The 18,516-nt window shown below is 52.0% G+C and overlaps 1 protein-coding gene across 4 annotated transcripts in view; it reads right to left on the bottom strand.

Annotated features, from left to right (window-relative positions):
* Window positions 1–18,516, bottom strand: part of NPHP4 (nephrocystin 4) — a 163,049-nt gene that overhangs the window by 140,189 nt on the left and 4,344 nt on the right. For all 4 annotated transcript variants that reach the window (XR_008616963.1, XR_003679210.2, XM_024125612.3 and 1 more), the window contains exons 2-3: window positions 9,752–9,925; window positions 3,022–3,174 (exon numbers count right to left, since the gene is read on the bottom strand). Coding sequence is in view for 2 of the 4 variants with exons in the window: in XM_024125612.3 (XP_023981380.1) it covers window positions 3,022–3,174; window positions 9,752–9,886 (288 nt within the window). In the remaining 2 variants the exon portion in view is untranslated. The remainder of the gene's footprint in view (window positions 1–3,021; window positions 3,175–9,751; window positions 9,926–18,516) is intronic.

Raw genomic sequence — 18,516 nt, 5'->3', positions numbered from 1 at the left:
CACGCCGGTTCCAAAGATGGTCCCCTGCTGCTGGCAGCTGGCGACCTCCCGTCGTATCACCCCCAAGCCACGGCTGATCGGTAGAACCAGAAAAACCCAGGCAATTAGTAAAATCAGAAGATCATCACCAAATTTCAGAATCACCTCCAAAAAGGGCAAATTGCGTTTCTCTCTGTTCCCACAGGTACGGACGCAGAGCTTTGCTCAGATGACGAGACCACAAAACCAGTCCCTCCTGCTTATCTAGGCCACCTTGGGAACTCTCCACATTTCACGTAAACACGTACATACACGTATGCACGCAGGTACACACACAGGCACACGCACACACGGCGAAGGGGGATTCTCTTTAGTTAACTAAACTCTGAACGTCAAGGACGGGAGGGAAGCGCCGGGCAAGGAGGATGCTGCGGAGTCGCTCATCAGGACGGGTGTTGCTGGGGCACCACTGGCCTCTGCTGCTCGCCTTGGGCATAGCAGCTGCCGCACAGCTCTTCCCTGAGCAACTCCGTGGCTCTGACGCCGGCTCCCAACCAGAAATGCTCTGTTCACCCACACCAGCCTTGCTGCGATCTCCACTTCAGTAACTAAGGCTGAAGGGTGCAGATTCTTCCAGAAACTCTGAGGGCTGTGGTCCTCCCTAACACGCGTCGCCGTCCCCACGCCCCACTCAGCAGAACACAAACGACGGAGCGGCACTCGGCTCCCACAGCTCAGATCAGACCTGAACCGGGAGCTCAAAAGGCCTGAGACCCGCAGCTCCCAGGACACAGGGACACACGAGAAGCCCTCTCGGGCACGGATGCTAAACCCTGGACGAGTCCAGAGGGGGCAGCGGCAGCTCTGAAGGCTTCCTTGCAACGCGACCTCCACTCGGCAGGGCTCACGGTCACCGAGCTGGTGGGGGGACAGGGCAGGCCCTCCGCGCGTGGCCTGTCAAGGCTGGGACAGCCGCTGCCACGGGGAAAGCCACAGAGGGAGGGCTCATCTCGGGACCCCAGTGGCGGCGAAGTGCTGCCGTGCTGAGTTCAGAGCATAACCACCCCCTCGACACGGCAGCGCTTCCAAACGGAACGTGCAGGGCCCCTGCGACGCCCGGGGTGAAAACAAGGCCCGAGAACAATCCCTGCGGTCAAGGCGGGTGTCGCTCACGGCCTCTGACCTGCCGCATTGCTCTTCAAGGCGGAGAGATGACCTACCGACCTCCAGAGGCGGATGGCGGGGACGAAACCACACCAAGGTGCCGGGAGCCAGCCTCTCCCGTGGAGACACCCCAGGAGAGGACCCTGTGTCACCGCAGTAACTGTCAGCACACCGGGCTTCCCGGAGCCTGACTGTCCACCCGAGAAAGAGAATCCAAACAGCCCGGCCCTGGAAGGCTCCCAGCAACATCGGGGCCACCGCGCTCCTGCCCGGGCCTCGACCGCCCCAAGTCAGAGGCGTGAAGGCGACTCACTGCCTGAGCTGGGACGGCACCCTAAGCGGCTGCCCACCATCACTCCCCGGTTCACAACACGTGGCCTTTCTCTCCGGCCAGGCTCTAAGGGGCACCTCACAGGCCGTCTGGCAGCCTGGACACCAGCCGCGGTCCTGGGCCGCAGGACACACGCACCCACGGCCTTATCTAAGTTTCCGGACCTCCGGGGGCGGCGTCACCCTCTCCGGCACGTTCAGTAAGGGGACGAGTCCGGGTCAATCCACGCCGAGACGTGGCATCCCGACTCCGGGTGACCGCCAAGTGCGGAGTCGCGACCCGGCGGCCTCACGACTGGGCCGGGACCGCCCCCCGCAGAAAAGGGCGGCTCGCTGGGTCTGGTTACGCACGGTGACCTCCCCCAGGATGGCCACGGTCACCGCCACCACCTCCGTTATTCACCGTACGGTCACTCACTGGGCTTCCCTGACTCTGCACACACGGGAAGGATAAAGCCAGCGCAGCACCGACCCTCCCGATACCCGTGAGCGTCCCCGCAGGACCCCGCCGCCTGCAGGTTCAGCTCGAAGCGGCAGCCGGAAGGAAGACCTCTGGGACTCCTCCCGCGCCCGAGGAAGAGCCCAGTGTCCCTAGGAAGGCCCCGCCCAGCCAGCCCGCCAAGCCCACCCTCGGCCGCCTCCCCCACGCCTCCTCCCCCACCCCTGGGCACGCGCGGGGCCTGCCCTGCTTGCGGCACCTGCCTCCCTGCTCGTCCCGGGGCTGGTCCCCTCCTCATCCCGGGGCCCAGCTCGCAGCGGTCCCCATGCACCACTGCCTGCGGCACACCTCCCTTCTTCTTCGGGGTAGCAGCTGTCGGTCTCCTCCGAGAACCCATCATACCTGCACCTGCTCTGTCGCCTGCCTGGGTGTGTCGTCCCAGCAGACTGCAAGTTGTCCAGGGTGAGAACCACGCCAGGCCCGTCCACCCAGCATCATCGCCCCGGCGCCCAGCACGATGGCCAGCAGACGGCAGGCCATGGAGGGATGTTTGTGAATTTGGTGCAGCTGAACAAAGATGGAAAACCCTATCTGCGGGGCGGCCAGACACAGCTACGTGGGCAAAATCATGTCACCAACTGATGCCAACGCAAGCACCCCGCCTGCGGGCAGAGGCAATGGCTCCGGGCTCTGCTACCTTCGACCTGGGTAAGTCACTTTACTCCTAGGTCTCAAGTTGCTCATTTTTAAAAAGCGAAAGGAGAAGAAGAAACGAAAAAGAAAGAAAAAGAAGGGGAGAGGAAAAGTAGGGGAGTCAGATGAGATCGATAATTTCCTAACTTTGCTCCAAAAGCTGCAAGCTTCCGTGAAGGTGACAAAACCCCCTCGTGTGTCCACCCCCCCCCCCCCACTCCCAGCTGAACCGCTCAGGGCGTGTGGCTTCACCCAAGATTCTGTCTGGAAACAGGGGCCGGCCACCAGGACGAGCTTTGCGGGGGCTGGGCCTGCTGCTCAGGGGCGTTCCTGGGGTCTGGGACGCGCTGGCGGCACCCCCAGGTCCGCTGTACCCTGCAACCCCACCCCGCACACCCGCCTGCTGCCCTGCCCACCTCACTGAAGACGATCCTGGGTGGCTGCCTGCAGAGCGGCTCCACGGGCCTCGCCGAGCTCTTCCACGTCCTCCCGAAGAAGTGTCGGTAGGTCACGTCAAAGAGGGACACTCGCAGGTGGCACCCCACCTCCGACAGCACGTCCAGCACACCCTAGGAGACAGAGGGACGGCCCTGAAGGGTCCTCAAGGTCACGAGCCTCCCAGCAAGTGCTGACGGGCCGTCCACGGAGAACTGGGCCACTCAGCATCCATCCCCCAGTTTAGGTCTCAGTTCCTTTCGGGGAACTACCTCTCTCCCACGGCCCGTGGTCCTGGTGAGGTTATGAGTCCAAGTACATGGCCCTCCCCTGGCCAACCAGAGGCTGGAGTCCCTGGGCCCAGGCACAGGCTGGAGACTCACCCAGAAGCAAAGAGACACAAGAGGCCAGAGCTGCAGACAGACACACATGATGCCACGTGGAGCCAAGAAAGAACAAGTCCAGGTGACACCACGTGAGATTCTGGATCAAGCCACACCTGAAGCTTATGCTGACTATGGGTTTGTCTTTATGTGGGTTAACAAATTACCTCAAGCTTAAGCTATTTTGCATGGTTTTCTGTGTTCTGTTTTACCCTTTACATCCCGATAGAACCACAAACTAAAAACTCAACTTGCCAGAATTATTTGGGGGTGGCGCTGGGGTACGAGCAAAAGAAAAGCAGATCTTTGAGGACTGAGAAGTCATGGCCACAAATACAGACAAGGCACCAGACACTATAAAGACCAGCCCTGGGCTTCCCTGGTGGCGCAGTGGTTGAGAGTCCGCCTGCCGATGCAGGGGAACCGGGTTCGCGCCCCGGTCCGGGAGGATCCCACGTGCCGCAGAACAGCTGGGCCCGTGAGCCATGGCCGCTGAGCCTGCGCGTCCGGAGCCTGTGCTCCGCAACGGGAGAGGTCACGACAGTGAGAAGCCCGCGTACCACAAAAAAAAAAAAAAAAAAAAAAAAGACCAGCCGTTTCCCCAGAGCGGCACCACCTAGCGCAGTGAGGTTCTGCCTGGGCCTTTAGTGCTTTTGTGACTGGTGCAGCTGACAAGGGTGCAGCTCTCACTGTCTGGCCCGGGACCAGGAGTTCTGTTTTCCTCTCATGTGATCATTGGGTAAACATTATTTGAGCATCTATTCTGTGTATCACTGTTCTAGGCACTAGCGACACAATAGGAACAAAACAGACAAGATCTCCATCCTTGGGGCTCACGTGAAGGACAATGAAAGTGGGTGAGGGGAGGGCGGCCAGGGCAGGGGCTCTGAAAGATGACATCTGAACTGAGAACTAAGGGGCGGGAAGCAGGAGTGGGCGTGCGGAGAGTGAGCCAGGCAGGCGGCGGCTCTGGGCCAAGAGAGCTGGGTGCTCAGGGACCAGCAAGAAAGCACCCTGACCGGATGTAACGACATGAACTAATTTTTCTCACTTCCTGCGTTCTCAGTGCTCTGACCGCTGGGGCCTCCCTCATGGGGAGAGACTGCCCCGCCCAGGGCCAGCTAATTCCTAGTGACAGTAACTGGCCTGCCTTCCAGTCCATACCCCCACCCGCCTTCTACCTGGCTCACACTCCAGGTGACAACATCCTCCCACCCTAATCACCCCGGGCCGGAACCAGGCAACCAGGCGCAGCCCCTCCACCCCGGCAGCCACTGAAATTACTCCGACTGGCCAGTCCTAAGCGCGTGCATCTGCCGACCCGGCCTCGCCATCCCTTCCCACGAGAACCGGCTCTCCCCCAGGCTCTCCCCACATCCTACTGCCTCCCAACCGACCCAGCTGCTTCCCCGTGCGGCCCTGTGGGGCGTGGTGCGGCCCCTCCTCTGGGGAACCACGAGGACGAAACCCGCTTTCAGTGGCAATCGTTTCCTGCTCTGCCGGTCCCACCAGAATAAAACAAAAGCCCAGGTGTGTTTTAAAACAGAACGCCCGTAGGACTGCATAAGGGGCGTCTGGATTTTTGTGCTAACATTCATGAGAGATATGGATCTGTACTTTTCTTGCCACACCCTTGCCTGGTTTAGGTATCAGCGTTATGATGGCCTCAAAAAAGGACCTGGGAAGCATTCCCTCCTCCTCTATTTTCTAAAAGAGTTGTTCTAGAATTGGTATTATTTCTTCCTTTAATATTTTATTAAATTCAAGAGTGAAGTCATCTAAGTCTGGAAGCTTTTTAATTATGAATTCAATTTCTTTAATAAATATAGGGCTAGGGGCTTCCCTGGTGACGCAGTGGTTGAGAGTCCGCCTGCCGATGCAGGGGACACGGGTTCGTGCCCCGGTCCGGGAAGATCCCACGTGCCGCGGAGCGGCTGGGCCCGTGAGCCATGGCCGCTGAGCCTGCGCGTCCGGAGCCCGTGCTCCGCAATGGGAGAGGCCACAACAGTGAGAGGCCCGCGTACCGCAAAAAAAAAAAAAAAAAAAAAAAGAAGAAGAGAATCATGCCTCTACAACTGGGCAACCAAGCAGTTGATGAGGGGAATCTTCTCCTGATAGAAATATACGCAGCTAAGAAGTGAAAAAAGAACAACAGAATAAATATAGGGCTATTTAGATTTCCTATTTCTTCTGGTGTCACTTTTGGTAAGTTGTGTTTTTCAAGAGATTTGTCCATTTCATCTAAATTATATTTATTGACACAAGTTATTCATAATATCCCTTGATTATCTTTTTAATGTCTGTAGAATATGTAGTGATGCTCCTTCTTTCTTTCCTAATATTGGTAATCTGTTTTTTCTCTCTTCTCGTGACCAGTCTTGCCAGGGGTTTATCAGTATTATTAATCTTTTCAAAGAACCAACTTCTAGCTTTGCTGATTTTCTCTATTATTTGCCCTTTATTGGTTTCTGCCCAGAAATTCACTACTTCCTTCTTTTATTTTCTTTGGTTTTAATTTGTTCCTTTTATCTAGATTCTTAAGGAGGAAGCAGGGGTTGTTGATTTTTATACAGGCAGACCTCGGAGACATTGAGGGTTCAGTTCCAGACGACTGCAGTAAAGCAAGTATCATAATAAAGGGAGTCACACGAAGTTTTTGGTTTCCCAGTGCATATAAAATTATGTTTACACTATATTGTAGTCTATTAAGGGTACAATAGCATTATGTCTAAAAAACAATGTACATACCTTAATTTTAAAACAATTTATTGCTAAAAAATACCGACTCTCATCTGAGCCTTCAGTGAGTCATAGCAGTAATATCAAAGATCACTGATGACAGATTACCATAACACATATAATAATAATGAAAAAGTCTGAAATATTGCAAGAATTACCAAAATGGGACACAGAGACATGAAGCGAGCAAATGCTGTTAAAATGGCACTGATAGACTTGCTCCATGCAGGGCCGTCACAAACCTTCAATTTGTAAAAAATACAATATCCGCAAAGCACAGTGAAGTAAAGCACAATGTACCTTTCTTCTTGTCTAAAGTAGTCATATAAAGCTATAAGTGTCCCTCAGAGGACTGCATTAACTGCATCCCACAAATTGTGATATATTCTTACATGATTCAGTTCAAATTATTTTCTAATTTCTCTCTGAATTCTTTTTTTTTTTTACAAATTTATTTATTTTATTATTTTATTTTATTTTTTGGCTGCATTGGGTCTTCGTCGCTGCGCGGGCTTTCTCTAGTTGTGGCAGCGGGGGCTACTCTTAGTTGCAGCACATGGGCGTCTCATTGAGGTGGCTCCTCTTGTTGTGGAGCATGGGCTCTAGGCACACAGGCTTCAGTAGTTGTGACGTGTGGGCTTAGCTGCTCCGCGGCATGTGGGATCTTCCCGGACCAGGGCTCGAACCTGTTTCCCCTGCATTGGCAGGCAGATTCCTAACCACTGTGGGAAGGCCCCTCTCTGAATTCTTCTCCGACCCAAGGGTTAGTTAGTAGTGTGCTGTTTAATTTTCTATCATTTGGGGATTTTCTAGGTATCTCATTGTTATTGATTTCTAATTTAATAACATATTAGTCAGTGAACATATTCTTTGTCATTTCAATCCTTTTAAATTTCTTGAGACTTATTTTTATGACCAAGCATATTATCTATCTCCATAAATGTTCCACATGCACCTGAGAAGAATGTGTATTTTATTTGTCAGGTGTGTAGTGTTTTAGAGGTGACAATTCGGTCAAGGTTGGTGGTGGTGTTCAGATCTTCCAAATCCTTATGATTTTTTTGGGGGGGGGGTGGTCTATTTGTTCTATCAATTATTGAGAGAGAGTGAAAAGTCTCCAATTATGAAGGCGAACCTAAATGTAGTTCCCTTTAGTTCCACAAATTTGGCTTCACGGATTTGGAAGCCGTGTTATTGGGTGCCGGGCGCAAAAGAGTTATCACAGCAGGCCAGTTACGCTTTGAAAGGCTGGCTTACAAGCCTGGCCCTTGGCTAGAGTCTGGGAACGTGGGGTTCCCCACCACCCTAACGAATAAGAATGGCTCCCGGCACCTAAACTGCCTGTACGGAGTGATTTATGCTGAACACCTGCTTTCCTTCTGGGACTCTGGAATCCTGGTCCGTGCTAGGCAGAGGGTGTCTACACGACCAGTTCCCAAGAAGCCCTGAGGTTTCTTAGAGCCTGTGGGCGCTGGGTCTCTAACGAGCTTCCTTGGCGGGCAGCATTTCACAGGTGTTGTCACAGCCTGTTGCTGAGGCAACGAAGTGTGTCCTGTGGGATTTTCCCATGGCAGACGACCCTGGAAGCTCACACCCGTTTCCCCCCACGTGCCTCTCCCTTGGCTGATCTTACTCGGTAATTTTTCACGGAAATAAATCTTTCCTTTGAGGATGACTATGTGCTGAGTCACGTCAAGTCCTCCTCCCGGTGCATCACCGAACCTGGGGGGTGCCTCTGGGGGCTCCCGGCATAGGTGCATACACATTTAGGACCGTCACGCCTTCCTGATCACCATCACCGCTGGGAAATGTCCCTTTATCTCTAGAAATATGCTTCGCCTTGAACTCTCCTTTGTCTGATATTAGTATAGCCACAAAGCTTTCTTATGCTTAGTGTTTACACGGCCTTTTTTCCATCCTTTTCCTTTCATACATATGGTTTGAAGACATACACTTTAGGTTTACAGTGTGATTTTTTTTTATAAACAACTTATAATTGGGTTTTAAATGAAAACTTTTAATGTGTGACTCGAGATCACGAGTCCACTTGTAGGAATCATTCCACAGACATATGTGTGCATTTTTTAAAATGATGTCAATGAAGTTACGCATCGTAGCAATGTCTGTAAAAGCAAACCCCTGGAGGGAGTCCAACCGGTCATCAGCAAGGGCCTAATGAATGGATGACGGGTCATCCACACAGGAAAAGCTACGCTGTCTTAAGAAAAAGTCAGAAATTCTTCATGGAATGACATGAACAACCCAGAACACATATTGTTAAGAATATTTTTTAAGATACAGAACAGAATATAAGCTATCATTTGTGTAAAAAAAAAGGAGAAATACATACAACTGTATTTATTTGTTGTATTTGCTTAGAATTTCCGGAACGTTGTACAGAAAACAGGTTAACACTGGCTGCATCTAGGGCGGGACACTGGGTGCCTTGAGGACTTCATGGAACAACACACTTTCCCTGTGTGCCCTTGTGAACTTTGAACTATGGGAATTACCTTTTCAAAAACAAATTAAAATGAATTAATAAAGTAAAATGGGGAAATAAATAAAATCTCCTTTGCAAAATTCCTAAGAAAGAGGAAACTGCTGTCCACTATCTTGTGAGCTCCTGGAAGGCCAGGACTGCTGGAGCCGGTCTCCCTGGCTGGAGTCCCAGCTGGCCGGCTGGAGCTGTGTCACCCCGGGCAACCACGGTCACCCCTCTCGGGCTGCCTCCTCTTCTGTGAAACAGGGGCAAGGATGCTACCTACACCTTGGGGTTGTCGTGAGGATGAAGCGAACTAATACAAGTAAAGCGCTAAGAAGGAAAGCAGTAAGAGCAGTAATCACCGCAGTACCGAACACAGTGGCAAGCACCCAGCAGGCGCTCAGTCAGAGGGTCTGAAGTGATGATGCAGGATGGATGTGAGTGATTTACTAACAGATGCAGCGCTCCGACGGCTTTGAGTGCCTGGAGGATGACCCCGCCAGCTGCAGAGGAAGGAGATACAGTCTTGCCAAGCCACATGCTCACACTGGCAGGGCTGGATCCTTCCTGTGCGTCCCCCCCAGGACACTGGGCCTCCCTAGGACCATCCAATCCTGTGGGTGGTCTGAGGAGGCACAGAAGCGCCAGCTTCTCCGGCAGGTCCCCTGGCAGCTGGAGGGCACAGGGGGACGCAGAGCCACAGAGCAAGGGCCTGAATGTGCAAAGGCGGTGGTACCTCCCAGGCACATCTCCCAGGATGCCCAGAGCTCCGCCCCTGCTATTCTAACTGCCAGGCCGAAAGCAGGCCATGCTGAGCCATGCACAAGGCCACCTCCTGCAAACAACCCGGCCAGGAAATAACCCAGGAAATCAAATCACCTGGGTTTTTAGATTCCTCCACTGTAGGCAAAAAGAAGCCTTTAGCCAGGGTCAAAAGTGCTGACCGAGTCGCTGAACCCCAAACCCTCTTTGCTGATGGACCACTTTACCTCCGAGTACTGCCAACGCCCGGGGCGATGGGTACAGTGCAAGACTCAAATAAACACCATCTCAGGTGAGAGCAGTGACAGCGTGCGTTTGACAGTAAAGAACCAATTTCTTTACCTGCTTCGTTAGCGGGCCATCAAGCCGCTTCAGGACACACTGAAATGCCGTCGATTCCTTTAGAGGCTGGCGTGCTCTCTGTGTGGGGGGAGGGACCAGCAGGTTTTGGTCAAAGATCCTGTGCCAGTCGTGCATTCTGCCGGCCTGAGGGTCACCGGGGGCCTCGAGGGCTACCTGCGGCATTCGTGTTCAGAGAAAGAGAAGAGTTACGAGGGCCACAGCTCTCAGAGCAGCTCTGAAAGTTTCCTACCTCCCGGCAAGCCCAGGGAGACCGCCGCCCCCGCAACCCACACTCCGCCATCCCACCCTCTGGCCCCCCGGTGCAGCAGACTGGCGCCCACGCCACCTTCCCCCGGCCAACCAGAGCACCCCATCCCGGCGTCAGTGACTGGTTTAGGGACCGGCACGTGCTTTGTCCAGCTGTGGAGGTCGAGCCCTGCACAAGGGCACCAGACCTCGGGAACCAGGGCTGTCTTAGAGCGGCCTGGGGCACATGACCCACTCAGAGTCGACGAGATGGGATCTCAGAGCTTCTGCTGGTTCTGTTAGGAGAAGGAAACACTCTTTTCTGGGGCCTTCGGAGCAGAGAGGTCATCAGCCTGAAGCTGCCCAGGGCACCACAGGAGCAGCTACCTTGAGACACATACAAAAAGGCAGGCAGAGCAAGAGCAAGGCCAACGGGTCCAGATGGCATCACGAGAGCCCTGGCTCAAGGGGACCCTGACGTCCGGCACCCGCGACAGCTGAGCTACACGCAGTCTTGCTGGTGAAGCCAGGTGGGGGCAGGTTTTGAGTGCTCTGGGTGTCCTGGCGACCTGGCTCAATAAGGATGTCACCTGCCTTCCAGCAGACAGGGATCTGAACCTTCTCGAGAGACTGTCTTCAGCTGACACAGGATCTGAAGCTCTTGGCCTTGAACAGAGGCCGTATTCCGTACGCGAAAATGGCAAGCAAGAAGGCGTGGGGTCTGACCTGCTAAGACAGCAGTTTTCTGAAAGTGGTTCCCAAACCCCTGAGGTTGCCCAAGGTGGTCAAGGGCTCCACAGGGTCAAAGCTATTTTCATCACCTCCAGATGCCACTTGCCTCTTTCACTGGGTTGGCACAGGCGCCGGTGGCGCCAAGGCAATGGTGGGTGAAGCTGCTGGGGCCTCATTACGCCCCGAGGCAAACGGCACCACACCCCACGAGCCATCCTGTGCTCTTCACCTCTCACGGCACAAAGTACAACAGCTTCACCTAAGAAGGTCCTTGGGGAAGCTGTGAAAACTATGGATTTTAGGACGTCTTGACCCTCGAGGATGCGTGCTTTTAACATTCTGTGATGAAATGGGAAGTACACGAAGAGCACTTCTGCTGCCAGATGAAAGACAACGGTCACCCCAGGGTAAGCCGGGCGTGATCGCTGGGCTGCGAGCTGAACTAGCTCCTTCTTTTCACGCAGCAACACCATTCTTACTAAAAGAACCGCTCAGAGACAAACCGCGGTCTTTCAGACTTGGATGCTTTGCAGACAATCTCTCAAGCGTGAACAAAATGAACCCGTCACTGCAAGGAAAACTCGTCAAAAACATTGAGCTTTCAGGCAAAATTCAGAATTGGGAAAATCTGTACCCTCCACTGTGAGCCTGACAGCCGCATACTTCTTTAAAGACTTTCCTGACGAGATGGGTAGCGCCGGTAACGAAAGTGAGCTTTTGAAATTGTGTGATTAGACGTGTCAACATCTGGAAGACCTGCCTGACTCAGAAGCAGTATTTTCCGAGTGAACAAGCACGATGATATAAAATTCTGCATGGATGAAAGATCCACCCAAAGTGCGAGGCAGACCAGAGGGTTTTATTTTTGTTTTGTTTTGTTTTTTTCGTGGTACGCGGGCCTCTCACTGCCGTGGCCTCTCCCGTTGCGGAGCACAGGCTCCGGACGCGCAGGCTCAGCGGCCACGGCTCACGGGCCCAGCCGCTCCGCGGCATGTGGGATCCTCCCGGACCGGCGCACGAACCCGGTTCCCCTGCATCGGCAGGCGGACGCGCAACCACTGCGCCACCAGGGAAGCCCCACCCGAGGGTTTTAACGTTAACACTATGAAAGCTCACGAACAGGGTGTCAAACTCCGTACGCAAGAAACCCTTAAGAAACAACCACTTGTGGATTTGGGTACAGTACCAAAGCAGAATATCCACAGTTCTCTAAGGGCCTCCTCCCTTATCTGGGTGAGGCTGGATTTCCTTCAAATACTTCAGCCGAAGTGACCCATCACAACAGAGAAGCCTGTACCAGACCAAGCAGTCCGTCCTCAGCAGTGTGTCAGCCGGATGTTAAAGGGATTCGCAAACAAGCAAAACAACCCCACAGTTCTTGCTAATGTTTTTGTTTCAGAAAACACAGTTGGCTCTCATTAAAAAAATACACCTTTATGTTAACATGTAACAGGTCTACTGCTTTTAAATGAATTAATAACACTGTAGATACTTCTCAATAATAAATATCGGTAGAGATCACTCAAGTTTTAATGTCATCTGGAGTCCTCAATCACTTTTTAAAGCATAAAGGGATCTGACACTCAAAAGCTGGAAAAGGGCTGTTCTACAGGGAGCCAAAATTCGAGGCTTCGGGCAGCCGGCCCACCCTCCAGGCTCGCAGGCTGTGCCGGGAATGCAGGGGGCCTGGGAGGCACGGACGTGACCGCCCCCCGAGATGCTCTCCCACACCCTGTGGGCCTCAAGGCGGGGCCCAGCCCCCCACTGGAATGCCACTCCCACCCGGCACCCCCTCGGGCGGGCACCCCCCTCAGCCTCCAGATCCAGACTGTTACCGTATGAACAGGAAGGCGCACTTTGGTTAGTTTGGGGGTTTCTCCTTTGTAGGTTATACTTGTCTACTCCATATCCCTTGTTTCGTGGAACGACCCTCCCCAGGTCCGGCCAGAGGGCTTCAGCGACGGTCTCAGAAATGAACCCATGACGCACACCGGGTGTGTCTCCCCTGGGACTCCAGCCACGCCGCCCTCTGGACAGGCTGTCTCTCCCCCGGGCCAGGAGCTGCCCAGGCCGGCCTGGAGCCCCAGGGGCCACCCTGCCACCCCAGGGAGAGCCTAAGGTAAGAGGCCAGCCCAGGGGCGGCTGGTGGAGATGGAGGGTGGCGAGGACGGCCCTGCCGGCAGGACCCAGACCTCCAGGTGGAGAAAGCCTCACGGGAGGCAGCCCCACCCCGACCAGAGCTGAGTTACAGGAGCCGTAAAGGCCTGTGGAGGCCTGCGGCGGCTAAATAATGGCCCCCAAAGACGTCCCCATCCTAATCCTCAGAACCTATGAATACTGGCCTTCACGTGGCAAAAGGGACTTTGTGGGTGTGATCAGGCTAAAGACCACGAGATGGGGAGAGTACCCGGATTACGCAGGTGGGCCTGATATCGTCACAAGGGTCCTGATGAGAGAGGGGCAGGGGCTTCAGAGAAAAGGCCAGGCGAGGCAGAAGCGGGAGAGACGAGACGTGAAGACGGAGGGAGGGGCCACAAGCCAAGGAGTGCAGGCGCCTCTAGAAGCTGGAGAAAGCAAGGAAACCGATTCTCCCTAGAGCCTCCAGAAGGATCACAGCCCTGCCCGCACCTTGACCTTATCCCAGTGAGACTGATTTCGGACTTCTAACCTTCAGAACTGAAAGAAGATAAATGGTTTTCAGTCCCCCAGTTTGTGGTAATTCGTTACAGGAGCCACGGGGACGCATACAGGTGTCCATGACCTGTAAGCAGAAGAGGTCTGACCAACACCCAGCAGGCCTCTGAGCGCTTGTCACCTGTCCTGTACTGATCTGCTCACTGGCCCACGGCTTGCAGAAGGGAACCTACTGTCCTGTGGCCTTGCTACCAGGCTGTCCATCAGGACTCAGCAAATTCAATCATGAAATTTAAGTTTCAGTAAACTTGACTCCCAAACATCTGTTTTTGGGGAAAAGGTGCTTTTCTCCTTGACACTAGGTATAAAATTGGGAGGTTTATTCTTAGAAAGCGAGCGCATATCTGCAGGGAAGCCCTTCCTACCTCGGGAGCATAAGCAAAGCACACGCAGCAGGGTACCCTCTGGAAGGGGCCCCGCCAGCCCCACACCCTGCCCCGCGGCGTTTCCCGAGCCCAGGACGCAGCCTCCTTCGAAGGGAGCGCCACACTTCGCTCCCGTGCCCCACGTGCCTGAGCCAGTACCTCCCCGCCCCTCCCTGCGGGAAGCAGGACCCAGCACCACACTTGGCGGGGAGCTGCTGCGGAGCCCTCCTACCACGGTGGCCGCCCGGGCAGGGGACGCACAACAGGGTGCCCCAGGCGGCGCCAGCAGGAGAGGCACCGGAGCAAGAGGCAGCTACTCGGAAAGGCAGGCCACCCCCCAAATCAAAGAACTGAGACGGGCAGGTGCAAGCAGGCAGCAACATTCCTAGAGGGCGACGGAAGGCAGGTGACTCCTGAGACACGGGCTCCAGGGGGTGGGAGCCCAGGCGGTCCCAGGGGCTCTGGGACACGCAGAGCTCTTGCCTTCCCTCACCCCGCCAACCCAGATCGGCTCTCACCCAGTCCTCACTCCTGTCCACTCCGCGCTGCCCGTGCTTCAGTTCCTCCCAGACACCACGCCCGTGCCACCCCCCCCCCCCGCACCGAGCCCATCACGCGCACACCCCGGGGTGATCCCTCCTCTTCCTTGAGAAGTCAGACCAGGAGCCGCTTCCCCAGGAGAGCACCTCCAACTCCCACACAGGACCCTGTCACAGAAGGCACCCCCACTCCACCAGGCTCCACCAGGCTACGTGGTCCCGGTGGTCCTGCAGGACTGAGCTCCATGAGGTCAGGACTAGGCCCTCAGTGAAAACTTTTTTAGTGATTCAGTAAATCATTAAGTTATGCTGTGGAGGAATTAAGAAGGCTGCGGAGGAAGGGCAGGGGGGCCTTTGGGGCTCGATGAACAAAAGAGGGAAAACTGGGAGGCGCCCATGCTTTGAGCCCCAGAGAAGGGTACAGTGGGCTCTCCAGAGGGGAAATAAAGAAAATGCACCAGCTTTTACTGAATCCTTATCGTGAGCCAGGCACTCACAAACATCTTCATATTCATTATCCCAGCACCTCCGTAAGGTAAGTACCATTACTGTCCCCATCTGACAGATGTGGAAAGTGAAGCTCAGAGGTTAAACAGCCAGTCACACTCACATCAAAGCCATTACAGCCATGCCGGCCCTCTGCCCACGAAGGCCAGCAGAGGCCCTGAGGGCAGAGAGAGGGCACTGGCCCAGGACCGGGCTGATCCCCTGCTCTCCTCTAAGATTTCTGGAAAGTCTCTTGCCCTCCAGGCGTCTATTTCGCATCTACAAAAGGAGCGGCTGTAAAGTTCCCTTGAGGTCTTTGCTTCTGCAGACCCGGTCAACAAATATTCACCAAAGCACTTGTTCTGTCCCAGTACACACACCATGAACCGCACTGTCAAATGCCCTAGAATCTAAATATCCAGTGGGACAAAAACAAGGGGGTGGAGATTGGTTCAAGATGGCTGCGAAGGACGTGCGCTCACTCCCTCCTGCGAGAGCACCGGAATCACAACTCACTGCTGCTGAACAGTCATCGACAGGAAGACACTGGAACTCACCAGAAAAGATACCCCACGTCCAAAGACAAAGGAGAAGCCACAGTGAGACGGTAGGAGGGGTGCAATCACAGTGAGATCAAATCCCATAACCGCTGGGTGAGTGACTCACAGACTGGAGAACACTTAGACCACAGAAGTCCACCCACTGGAGTGAAGGCCCTGAGCCCCACGTCAGGCTTCCCAACCTGGGGGTCCGGCAACAGGACGAGGAATTCCTAGAGAATCAGACTTCGAAGGCTAGCGGGATCTGACTGCAGGACTTCGACAGGACTGGGGGAAACAGAGACTCCACTCCTGGAGGGCACACACAAAGTAGTGTGCGCATCGGGACCCGGTGAAAGGAGCAGTGGCCCCAGGGGAGACTGAACCAGACCTACCTGCTAGTGTTGGAGGGTCTCCTGCAGAGGCAGGGGCTGGCTGTGTCTCACTGTGAGGGAAAGGACACTGGCAGCAGTTCTGGGAAGTACTCCTTGGCGAGAGCCCTCCCGGAGTCCGCCATTAGCCCCACCAAAGAGCCTGTAGCCTCCAGTGCTGGGTCGCCTCAAGCCAAACAACCAACAGGGAGGGAACCCAGCCCCACCCATCAGCAGACAAGCGGATTAAAGTTTTACTGAGCTCTGCCCACCAGAGCAACACCCAGCTCTAGCCACCAGGAATCAATAGCAGAATAACTGAGGCAGAAGAATGGATAAGTGACCTGGAAGACGGAATGGTGGAAATCACTGCCAGAGAACAGAATAATGAAAATAAATGAAGACAGCCTAAGAGACCTCTGGGACAACATTAAATGCACCAACATTTGCATTACAAGGGTCTCAGAAGGAGAAGAAAGAGAGAAAGGACCAGAGAAAATATTTGAAGAGATTATAGTCGAAAACTTCCCTAACATGGGAAAGGAAATAGCCACCCAAGTCAAGGAAGCACAAGGAGTCCCAGGCAGGATAAACCCAAGGAGAAACACGCCGAGACACATAGTAACCAAACTGACAAAAACTAAAGACAAAGAAAAATTATTGAAAGCAACAAGGGAAAAACTACACATAACATACAAGGGAACTCCCATAAGGTTAACAGCTGATTTCTCAGCAGAAACTCTACAAGCCAGAAGGGAGTGGCACAATATATTTAAAGTGATGCAAGGGAAGAACCTACAACCAAGATTACTCTACCCGGCAAGATCTCACTCAGATTCGACAGAGCAATCAAAAGCTTTTCAGACAAGCAAAAGCTAAGAGAATTCAGCACCACCAAACCAGCTCTACAACAAATGCTAAAGGAACTTCTCTAAGTGGGAAACACAAGAGAAGAAAAGGACCTACAAGAACAAACCCAAAACAATTAAGAAAATGTAATAGGAACATACATATCGATAATTACCTTAAATGTCAATGGATTAAATGCTCCAACCAAAAGGCACAGGCTCACTGAATGGATACAAAAACAAGACCCATATATATGCTGTCTATAAAAGATACACTTCAGACCTAGGGACAGATACAGATTGAAAGTGAGGGGATGGATAAAGATATTCCATGCAAATGGAAATCAAAAGAAAGCTGGAGTAGCAATATTCATATCAGATAAAATAGACTTTAAAATACAGTATGTTACAAGAGACAAGGAAGGACACTACATAATGATCAAGGGATCAATCCAAGAAGAAGATATAACAATTATAAATATATATGCACCCAACATAGGAGCACCTCAATACATAAAGCAAATGCTAACAGCTATAAAAGAGGAAATTGATGGTAACACAATAATAGTGGGGGACTTTAACACCTCACTTACACCAATGGACAGATCATCCAGACAGAAAATTAATAAGGAAACATGAGCTTTAAATGACAAAATAGACCAAACAGATTTAAGTTATATTTATAGGACATTCCATCCGAAAAAAGCAGATTACACTTTCTTCTCAAGTGCACACAAAACATTCTCCAGGATAGATCACATCTTGGGTCACAAATCAAGCCTCAGTAAATTTAAGAAAATTGAAATCGTATCAAGTATCTTTTCCGACCACAACACTATGAGATTAGAAATAAATTACAGGGAAAAAACCGTAAAAAATACAAACACATGGAGGCTAAATAATACACTCACTACTAAATAACCAAGAGATCGCTGAAGAAATCAGAGAAAAATCAAAAAATACCTAGAGACAAATGACAACGAAAACACGACTGTGAGATGCAGCAAAAGCAGTTCTAAGAGGGAAGCTTATAGCAATACAATCCTACCTCAAGAAACAAGAAAAAAATCTCAAACAATCTAACCTTACACCCAAAGGAACTAGAGAAAGAACAAACAAAACCCAAAGTTGGTAGAAGGAAAGAAAACATAAAGATCAGAGCAGAAATAAATGAAATAGAACCAAAGAAAACAATAGCAAAGATCAATAAAACTAAAAGCTGGTTCTTTGAGAAGGTAAAGAAAATTGATAAACCTTTAGCCAGATTCATCAAGAAAAAGAGGGAGAGGACTCAAATCAATAAAATTAGAAATGAGAAAAGAAGTTACAACGGACACCGAAGAAATACAGAGCATCATAGGAGACTAGTACAAGCAACTCTATGCCAATAAAATGGACAACCTGGAAGAAAAAAATCTCAAACAATCTAACCTTACACCCAAAGGAACTAGAGAAAGAACAAACAAAACCCAAAGTTGGTAGAAGGAAAGAAAACATAAAGATCAGAGCAGAAATAAATGAAATAGAACCAAAGAAAACAATAGCAAAGATCAATAAAACTAAAAGCTGGTTCTTTGAGAAGGTAAAGAAAATTGATAAACCTTTAGCCAGATTCATCAAGAAAAAGAGGGAGAGGACTCAAATCAATAAAATTAGAAATGAGAAAAGAAGTTACAACGGACACCGAAGAAATACAGAGCATCATAGGAGACTAGTACAAGCAACTCTATGCCAATAAAATGGACAACCTGGAAGAAATGGACAAATTCTTAGAAAGGTACAACCTTCCAAGACTGAACCAGGTAGAAATAGAAAATATGAACAGACCAATCACAAGTAATAAAATTGAAACTGTGATTAAAAATCTTTCAACAAACAAAAGTCCAGGACCAGATGGCTTCACAGGAGAATTCTATCAAACATTTAGAGAAGAGCTAACACCTAT

The sequence above is a fragment of the Physeter macrocephalus genome, chromosome 3, assembly GCF_002837175.3.
Source record: "Physeter macrocephalus isolate SW-GA chromosome 3, ASM283717v5, whole genome shotgun sequence".
Classification (NCBI taxonomy): Eukaryota; Metazoa; Chordata; class Mammalia; order Artiodactyla; family Physeteridae; genus Physeter; species Physeter macrocephalus.
The sequence above is the reverse complement of the archived record's forward strand: the minus strand, read 5'-3'. Positions and strand labels throughout refer to the sequence as shown.